We start from the raw sequence: 10,631 nt of genomic DNA on the forward strand, positions 1-10,631 counted from the left end.
TGTGCAGAAAAAAACCAAAAAGTATATAATCCAATTTTCAGCTAGAAAGGATGTGTTTCAGGGTATAATAGGAAGATATAATGACTATCTGTATACATATTGCTTAGTTTTCCCATTTTTAAAATGAGGTTAAAAAGCAACAATGCATTGAGTTAAATTCTAGAAGAATAAAACTCTATCGAGAAATGGATTTCATGTTGGTTAGGAAATTCTGGGAGGTGAAGTTCACATATCTTGGAGGTTTGGCACAGTGGGGAAAAAAAGGCAGGATATTTGGATTTGAGTTCCTTTCAATTTTGCTGAAAATGTCTTGAAACATTAGCAGTTCTATATGCATATTTGGAGCCTGACCAGGAGATAGTTAAAAGTGGAGGAGGGGGTACTTCCAACTCAGTTTTTTGAGGAGCAAGGTCTGGACTGATTTCCTGTTTTGTCAAGGTTCCTTAGTGGAAGAATTATCCTGGATTTTTTGAATAGGTACCTGCTTGGCCTACAGACCTCATATATCAGGGAGCTACAGGAAATATGTTATCCTAAATTCTACAAAGGAAGTAAAAAGAGATTTGGTCAAACAAACAGCCCAGTCCTGCCGTGCCTATTCAAAAGCAAATCCCACTGATGAAATGGGTGCTTTTTTCTCAGATAAGGGTATGGAATTGCAGCCAGAAGTCATTTGGTGGACATTTCTGACCAAGTCGCTCGCGGTAATGGTAGCAACATGAAAAGAGTAATAACCACAGCAGCTCTCAGTTCTTTTCACTATATTAGGAGAAAGACATGCAAACCAACATTAGCTGCTCTTGATATTCTACTATGTACCTTATGTAGTGATCCATCTGAAGTTTACTTCCAAGAGAATGTAAAGGTGACTCGCCTTTTTTTTCTTCTTTGGCCTCCTTTGCAAATGTTAAATTAACTGCAAATTAAACTGATAAAGTTATGGGAAAAGCCTGCACAATGGAATGGCTGCCTCATCTGCTAATATATATGCGAGATTTCAATCTGTGTTCAGGGCAAGACTCCCTGAACTGCAATTAACCTTTACTTTCCATGTCTGAATAGTTATCCTTTCTTCATCTTTTTGGGGGACATTTAGTGTTTTCACCTCCCCCTGGTTTTTCCAGAGTGTAACAAATAACAAACTTAGCTTAGTGAACCCAAAATGCAGATCTCTCTAAAGATACAATTCTCTTTTTCTTTGGTAGCTAGTTGCACTAAAATATTTTTGAGGCTTTGGCCACATTATGGTATTTATTAACTTAAAAATAGAAGCATTAAAGTAGTTTTCTGAATTATTATTAAGTATTTTTAGGATTAGTATTTATCTTTTTGTAAATTGTCTTGTTTAGAATTCCTCATCACGTTATAGTTCTTGGACTGTCTCCTACTCTACTGTTATTATTTTAGTAAAATTAGTATGCTGCCTCAGTCAGATTCTAGGTAGCTCACAATTGCATAAAATATGGATCAATGGTCAACAAAAGTGATTCATCATCTTTAGTAAAATCATAAAACTAAAAATCAGCTGTAACCAATTATATCTATTACTTATATGTTCGGAGTATTCAAATCAAAAGCCCTTTTGGATTGAAACATAGAAATCACATGTAATTTCCAAGTTTATACCATGGAGTAAACAATTTACTATGCCATACTCAGTTCTCCAATATCTTCATGATACAGGTGTGCTTTCAGTAATATCCAAGATAGTATTATAATGTATGAACCTGCATGAGCCAGGAAAAAGCACCACAATAATATTTGACAAGTGAGCAAATATGAGATCATGGACCTTGATGTCTTAAATCCTATAGTGTGTAAGGATCCTTCCTCTCTCCCTAATTGTTTTACTACCTTGATAATGATGGGCACATGCTAAAGTGAAATATGATCAATATTGTAATCTCTCATAGTTTCATGTCTTTAGGCTACATTATATAATGACCCAGTGGTGTTCTAACCCTCAATGGTGCTTTGCAAATTTTAATAAACATTTTAATATGTATCTAAAAGTTAAAAAAATAGCACTGCTGATCAGTATCTAATTATCTTAACTTAACTAAAGGTTGTGAGCTGTCCAACCTGTTGACATTGACTTGGCACCTCAATATGTAATAACTGGCCTATAAAGGAAAGTTATATGACAAGTTACATATACTCTTGTTTTGAACCCATTTCCTTGGAGGATAAAAAAAAAATACCAGGAGAAGAGAAGGCAAGAATCAGAAGTTCACATAAGTACACAGGATTTCAATTTCTGTTAGCTTAAGAGATACTTATTTAGAGCCAATTTTTATTAGAGCTGTTGGTAGCAGTCAACAATTCCAGACAACCAAGAGTCAGTATGACCATGAATTTAGGTCAGATGTCAAAAGTAGATATCTAATTTTTTTAGAGGTACTTGGAGTTAAAATAGTCTCACACCTAAGACTAAGAAAGCTACCCAGATATTAAAATAATTTTTAGTAGCTGTTGGGTTCACAGTTACCTACCTAAGTAACACATCACAACCCAGTGATTTGTATCTGAATCATTAAGCAGCTTTTCACTTACAAAAGCAGCCCTGACTGGTCAGGTAGGGCGATTCCTATTTACTACAGACAACTTGGAGAATACAATAGCTATTTTCAGGAAAGTAGACAGGATATAAACCTAGTAGATTCCAGGACATATAATTTTGGACTTCAAAAAGATTGATTTTCTGCTCTTTCATACAGAGCTAACCTGAGCCACGTGCTTTATTTTGGGCTTTGAATCTTATTCAGATGAGATGAGGGCAGAATGAAGAACAGAATGTCATGAACACCATGCAGAGATCTAGTACTAGTCATGAATATGGTATCCTTTAAGAAAAGTAGAGAAGAAATTACCTGAAAAAGATACAGCAGAACTGCATCTTCTAGGCCAGTAATGGCGAACCTTTTGGGCCACCAAGTGCCCAAAAGTGTGCGCACACGCATATGCCAGAGCACCAGAAACCCAAAGACCAGCTGTTTGATGCACATGTGTGTGCCAGCCACCTGGCCTTTGGGTTTCCAGCATGCAGCTGGTCTTTGTGCATGCTGGAGTGCTGGAAACCCAAAGACCAGCTGCCAGGTGCACATGTACGACTAGCTGGCCAGCGTGTGCCATAAGAGCTACTAGCGGCAGTGCAAATGCCCACAGAGCGGGTTCTGCATGCCACCTCTGGCACGTGTACCACAAGTTCACCATCATGGTTCTAAGCAGTTATTATCTGTAAGGAAGACGAGAGAAAAAATCTTTTTTTAATCCTGTTCTCTATGTATTACCTGCAGAATATTGATTGATTGATTGACCAAAAAAAATGGTCCTAAGGGACCATGTATAAATGGGGTGGAGGTGGGATCTTCTCCTAATCTCCTAAACACTTCCAGAGCCGGATGACCTCATTGGGCTCTAAAAGCCAGTTGGCAGACCCAGGTTTTTAGGCTCTTTCAGAAGGCCAACAGGGTGGATGAGCATCTCACCTTGAGGGGTTTGATGTTCTAGAGAGTTGGAGCTAAGGCACAAAGACTCTTCTCTTGTTTATAGAGCTCCTCTAATGACCCATGAAGCTTCAAACTTTACATAGAATTCATTTAGTCTAATTTTTTTTCAAATGTAAAGTTAAATATATATACGTATAGATAAGCCATGCATTTGAATTCTGAGGCCTTGTTACCTTGTTTCATGATATGTTCTATCTTGCTTTTTAAGTGGATTGGTAAGAATCTCTGTGGCTGTAATTATTATTATTATTATTATTATTATTATTATTATTATTATTATTATTATTATTAAACATGCAACAGGTTTTTTTTAAGAGCATTCATGCTGATATAACTTGCACTTTTATTTTCTCACTGGTTGAATAAAATATTGCTGTTCAGCTTTCATAGCAAATCAGCTTTCTTTTGCTGCCTTTCTGAATTCTCATCTCATGGGTTTTCCTTCTTTAGAGTTTGATTCATAAAACATCATATGTTGTTTGGAGATAATTTTCTGCTACTAGATTTAAATATGAGGGCTTCTTTTTTTAATACTTCAATAATACATAATTTCCTGGAATAAATTTAAAGCTGATGAAATTTATACCAGAAATGGAAGTCTCTCTTTTTAATAATAATAGAGTAAGTGTAGTATTTGCAATTACACCAAATTGCATTTATAACGCACCTTTAATCGCCTCACTTCACTCTGTCCATTAAACCATCCCCACTGGGACTATTTTTACCATCCCAATCCCTAAGTAGCTTCAAGAAAACCTTTAGAAAATCAGACCTTTGGCCAAATGATTCCTAAACTACCTTCAGCATCTGGAATTTCTCGATTGTTGACTTACATTGTTCACTTTCCAAAACTACTCATGCTTATACCACTAAAATTAGGAAATACACAACTTTTAAAAAGACAGACATGTCAGTGACTATATTTGTGACTTTGATGTGTTACTATACTTGAAAATGAAAATATGATTCTTTAGATAAGCGGTCCCCAATCTTTCTGGCTTGGTGGCCAGCAGGGGGGCAGAAGGGAAAGTTCCATGTGAGTGATAAGAGAGAGTTTCAAGCAACTGCCACTCACGCGAGGGGAGATATTAGATATAATTATTTCTTGTATCTTTCGATAAGAAAACCCATAACCAATATTTGTAAAAGTTGTCAAGCATATAATAATTTCTCATTTATGGTTGTGATGCAGTATTACAAGTTGAACAATAATATAACTTTTATTCCATAAAATAATGACCTTTTAAAAAGAACAAAGAAGATAAATTAGGTGATTTCTTACCTAAAGGTCAGCATTAGGCCCCAACAAAAGTATTTGAACAATACAAACTTTGTCAAAATATATAATTTTTCCTATAGCAAGATACTTTTAGTCAAGAATCATATACGTATCTAGATATGTATGCATGCTTCAATACTATTGAAATTGTCTTAAGAAAAGCTTTAAAATTTCCCTTCATTAATTCCATCCAGATCATTTCAAAGGGATCTCCATCATAGAGCAGATTGTCCAAACATCCAATGAGAAGAGGTTTAATTCTGTTTGATGACCAGAAAAACAAAGAAGGATAATGTAGCAGCATAGTGTTTTTGTATTAAAGTTCTCCTGCTGGATTGAATAAAGAACAAATAAATCTCTCAGGGGGAAAAAAGTGAAGGCATCAAAAACTAAAAATATTGAATGATCTATCTTTTTTCACAGAGAATAGGTTAAATTGAGACATAATAAAACATAAACCCCTGCAGTTCGTTGCCAATCTAGCTTTGCTTAAGCTTGAACATGCCAACAGTAGAACAAGATACCTAGATAGATGGGGGAATCTTTCAGTTGTTCAAGGTACTGTATCTTGGGTTCAGGAGCTTGGACTAATAAGGCCTTTTCAAACTACATTTTTCTGTAGCTATGAGTACACCACTGACCTGAAAGCCATCCATTCTTCTCCTAAGCATTCAACTCTTCATCTGATTTCTTTTACATTAGGAACACATACATCGCCAACAGCATTTTTTTTCCTTGTCTGCTTTTTCAAATCTTCCCTCCCTAGTCATCCAGCATTTATGCCCATATGTTTTCAAAGAAATTAGGAGGATTTTCCTTTTTTTAAAAAATAACATTTTATTCCTTGTTCAGATTTTAAATAACTGGTTCTTTCTCTCTTTCTCCTTCCATCTTAGGAAGTCGTACCTAAGGTCAGTTAATATGGCTGGTTTTCCTGCTGTCTTTGGGAGTGAAAGCTATTCTTCCTATCACATGTCCATCAGTTACCATTTCAACAAAAAAAATGCGATAATAATCCATTCTGCTGCCAAGATGTTGAGGGTGCAGCTGGCATGAAATTCACATGGAACGGAGATTTGGAATTATCTGCTTCACATGAGTCTGATTGTGTGATCATAATTTCATGCCTTTGCATTGGAAATATTTCAAAGTAGCAAGCTTTTGAGTTAGTCAGAACACTTCTTCAATCTAGTTGCTAAGGAAGTAAAGGAAAAAGAAAAAGGGAGACTAGCTTGTCCACTTAAAACTGTTGGAAAATGGATCATAGGTCAAAGGCTCACTTATTAGAGAATTACCACCATATGCATTTAACAGTTCTTTTTCACAACTTGATAACAATCATCTATAAAAGCAATATAAAATGGATGGATAACTATATAAAAATATACAGCACAACCAAAAATTAATTGAGATAAAAACCACATTAATATAATACCACTTTGATTTTGCCCTAAAAACCTCCTGGGCCACCAAGGCCTTATTATTCAGTAAAAAAAAAAACCCAACCAAAACAACTCAAAGTATGGGTGGCAAAGACAGTTCTTCATTCCAATTTACACCTGCTTTTGCTATATTATCAGGTATATCAACTAGTCCCAATTGTCATACCTATGCCCAGATGAGAGAAGTCACTAATTTGGTATCTTCCAGATTTCCAAAACAGCATGGCTAGATGTTTATGCTGGCAAAGAAATTCTGGGACTTGCCAGAACTCAGGTTGGCATTGCTGGCATAACCCATGTCTACCTATTATGTCCTTCAAATATGCTATAAACTATGAAATCTTTATGCTGTTATAATTCTAGAGTTATGTTCCCAGAAATGTGTCTGATACTCTCCATTTAGGTTACCTCTTGCTCAAAATAAATCCTGATACACTGTTCTGAATGTATACAGATAGTCCTCAACTTATGACCACATTGGAACCCAAAATTTCTATTGATAAGCAAGACAGTGGTTAAGCGAATTGTGTCACATCTTACAACCTTTTTCGCCACAGTTTTTCAGTGAATCACTGCAGTTGTTAAGTGAACCATGTGGTTGTTAAATGAATCTGGATTCCCCCATTGACTTTGCTTGTTGGAAAACAGCTGGGAAGATTACAAATGGTGATTACATGTGCTCAAGACAGTGCAACTCTCATAAATACATGTCAGTTGTTGAGTGCCAAATTTTGATCACATGACCATGGGTAATCATAAGTGTGAAAACTGGTCATAAGTCACTTTTTTCAGTGCTGTTGTAACTTTGGCCAGTCATTAAATGTATGGTTGTAAGTCGATGACTACCTGCAATTAATTTATATGTGTGTGTGTGTGTGTGTGTGTGTGTGTGTGTGTGTGTGTGTGTGTGTGTGTGAATAAATAAATTGCAGGTAGCCATCAACTTACAACCATATATATATATATTGTCCCAACTGAATTAGTAAAACACAACATATACGTAATACTTGTTTAAATATTAAAGGTTTACTCAATTGCAGTTTTACTGTAATCATTTAGGAGTTTTGCTGGTTGAATAAGGGCAGTTTTAAAAATGTACGCCTTTCAGGAATTGATTTGGTCCTGCACTTAAAGTTACTTATTTCATTTACTTTCTTATGATCTGTTCTCACTCTGTTTTATACTCTGACACGAGCTCTATTGTCCTTATTACTTATAGGACATGCTACCTAGCAAGTGTTCTAAGATAGCTCTGTACTGAGACAGTCATATAAAACTGTCAGTGCATCCCAGATTTAGCCCAGATTTTGTAGGGGAGAGTACTGGCCTCCCATTACTAACTCATGGCTAGAGTGGTTCTTGCTGGTAACGCCACAGCGAAAACCAGCACGTTCTAGTGGCATAGTAATGATAGGCATGGCCACCTTGCCATGGACTGATTGTTATCAGCAAGAGAAGGATGGTGCTTTTCTCTCCCTCCCTCTCTCCTTCCCTTCCCAGCCTGAAACTCAGCATCTGTGCATGCATTTCCATGGAGAAGGATGTAATCCTTCTTACTGAGTATCATATCAGACTATGAATATGAACAAGTACGGTAAGCTCTAGGTATAAGCTCAAATTGTGCCGTATGTGTTCTGAAAATTACCATGTACATCTGCTACAGTTTATGCTTACATATACTGCAGCCAATATGGGCAGTATGTCCAGCCTGTTCACATGCTAAAGATGTGGCATTACCACATGCGATCATGGTTACCTGTGTTTTCAGAAGAACCTGTCGTAATTGGTCAGAAGGTTTAGTTCTAAGGGAAAGATAATCAGAATTAGAAACTGTAAGATGAAAACAGCAGTTTATGTTCTAAGAACTTTTCCAATGAGTTAATGGTCTGAGAAAATCAACATAGGATGTTCATTTGGGTATTGGAAAAGTATGTGCAGGGAAGATAGGAAAGGAAAGGGGAAGGAAAGCTAGTCCTGGAAATAAAACAGCATAGTTTGAGAAAAAATAATAATGAGATGATGAATAGCTACTGACTGTTGGAGAAACCAAGTGTTTCTTACCTAGTCTAGAAAAAAAGAGGTTCTAATATATAAAAGCCTCTTATTGCGAAGTCCTTGGTGCTCTTTGAGCCTGGTTGTTTGGCTGCAGACATTTCATTACTCAGCTTGATAACATTTGTGTTAGTGAGTATGGGGTTTGCTCCCTGTTTAAACCCTGCCCTGCCAGGATTGGTGGAGTGGGGTTTTATCTTTGGTCGATCCTTGATTTGGTATGGTTTTCTGCTTGATTGTTTGTCTGGTGTTAATCCCTGTTTATCTGGGTTTGGCTGTTAGAGGGATTGTGTTTGGATATTTTTGTTTCCTTTATAGCTCTGTGTTGTCTCTTTTGAATGTTGTAACTATGCTTTGCTTCTATGAGTCTGTCAATGGCTGATTTGTCTGAATGGTTAGTTTCCAGAAATTCTCTAACATTTTCTGGATTTGTCTTGGTCTGCTATCTTCAGAGATTCCCTGTTGAATTTATGGTTGATTTATCCATCTGTTTTGAGACCAAACCATATTTACCCACCAATAGAAGAGAATATTCACAATATTCCCAAAAAGCTTCCTCCAGAATTATTGCATGGGAGCAGTTATGTCTCATATAACATCATGAATTAAATATTTTATTTATTGAAGTTAGTGAGATTTTATTAAAAAAAAGAAGGTGTACGGCTTCCTCGTTGACATCTCAAAAGTACAGTCCTTTCTCTGTCCATAATCAGTTGCTATATACAGTATGTAATGTATGTGTGAGGCAATAATTAAAAAGGTTTCAAAGAACCTATAGCATCATTAGGATTACTTAGTCTAATATCCCTCAGAACCCGAAACAGTAAAACCTATTAAGTAGCCTCTTGAGATGGTAAAAGGTATTCCATGGTTATCAAGAGCCAATGTCAGTAAATCTGAGAATGTTGCTTTGTTCAAAGCCTGACCATGGGACTTTCTGCACTATCAGCTCATTTGCAATAAAAAAAAAATCTCTGTTCATGTCCTTGGCATGGAAAAAGCCCTGTCATCATTCTGCACCTCATTGAAATAGATTTGGATCACTGCTTTAGTGAGAAGATTGTATCTGATCAATGGGAGAGAATATTGACCCAAGGCAGCTGGGATGAAATCAAAATCCCTTAGTTGTGGGGTTCATTATTTTTAGAAATATGTCATATCCATGCTCTGGGTTGTCCACACTGCATTGATGAATAACGTGGATCCCTACATACCAAATACTGTCGTTCTTCATAGCATTTTTTTCAACAAACATGTCCACTAGCAAAAATAACAATAATAGAGTTGGGAGGGACCTTGGAGGTCTTCTAGTCCAACCCTCTTCTCAAGTAGGAAACCCTATACCACTTCATACAAATAGTTGTCCAATCTCTTCTTAAAAACCTCTAGCAATAGAATGCCACACAATTTCTGGAGGCAAAAAGCTGAGCATGAGCTGAAAATTTTCAATGAAAATCCCTACAGTTAAATTGGAAAAATCCCAAGCACAATCACAAAAATATTCCAAGCTAGATGAGAAATCCTAAGTACAACCTAGCGCTATGCATATCATTCTTTTTTCTGGCTTTTTACCATGAGCTGGCTTCAGTTTGAGGGAGGTGGCATTGTTTTTGTTCTTCCAACTGCTTTTTCTCATCGGTGATCAGGGAGGCAAATGATGATATGTCCATCATATCATCATACAAATGATAGCTTGTACAGGTGGGTAAATTATGGCACAAGCAAGCGATTGTAGCATTTGCATGGTGATGTTACCCTAGATATATCCTCATTTTGACACAATAGCATTTTGTTAAGAAGGTGCCTTTCCTTTTTTAAACAATAGTTTAATCATCATTATTATTAAACTTATAATGGCTAAGCACCACATAGCTGTAGGTATTTTGTGCAGCTTCTCTTCAAGTACAATCAATCACACACAAAACATGCATTTTAACATTGTAAAAATTAGTATTTCTCCATTAAAAATATTTATATTGCATTTGCTTTTCCCAATTCACTGCAGAACACTGTAAAGCCTTCATTTGGATAATAATTATAATTATTTTAAATGTTAGATTAATTTTAGTATAATCTTATTGCAATTTTGAGATCTTTGTGCTCATAGTGACTTTCAAGACCTTATCTGAGATTCAGCACTTGGAATCACCTGAAACCTGATATTATTTTAATATAATCATAATCCTGATGCATATAACCCTCAAAATTGCAAGTTGTATGAAAAAAATGAATTGGGAAGAGTAACCATATTCCTGGTTTGTAGTCATGTGTTTATAATTCATTAAGAAGAAATATGAAATATGAAGATTTTAAATAAAATCAGGTATTTATCAATACCTTTGTTGCAGA

General features: G+C 36.0%; 1 protein-coding gene across 7 annotated transcripts in view; it reads left to right on the forward strand.

Moving 5' to 3' along the window:
• Positions 1 to 10,631, forward strand: part of ZEB2 (zinc finger E-box binding homeobox 2) — a 172,043-nt gene that overhangs the window by 157,748 nt on the left and 3,664 nt on the right. The window contains exon 10 of one of the 7 annotated variants that reach the window (XM_014073636.2): positions 5,685 to 5,699. The exons of the other annotated variants lie outside the window; for them this stretch is intronic. Coding sequence (XP_013929111.2) covers positions 5,685 to 5,698 — 14 coding nt within the window. The 3' untranslated portion in view covers position 5,699. The remainder of the gene's footprint in view (positions 1 to 5,684; positions 5,700 to 10,631) is intronic. 7 annotated transcript variants of the gene reach the window in all.

This window comes from Thamnophis sirtalis, unplaced genomic scaffold (genome assembly GCF_051295495.1).
Source record: "Thamnophis sirtalis isolate CommonGarterSnake01/CBP01778 unplaced genomic scaffold, rThaSir2_p1.2 scaffold_1, whole genome shotgun sequence".
Taxonomy (NCBI): Eukaryota; Metazoa; Chordata; class Lepidosauria; order Squamata; family Natricidae; genus Thamnophis; species Thamnophis sirtalis.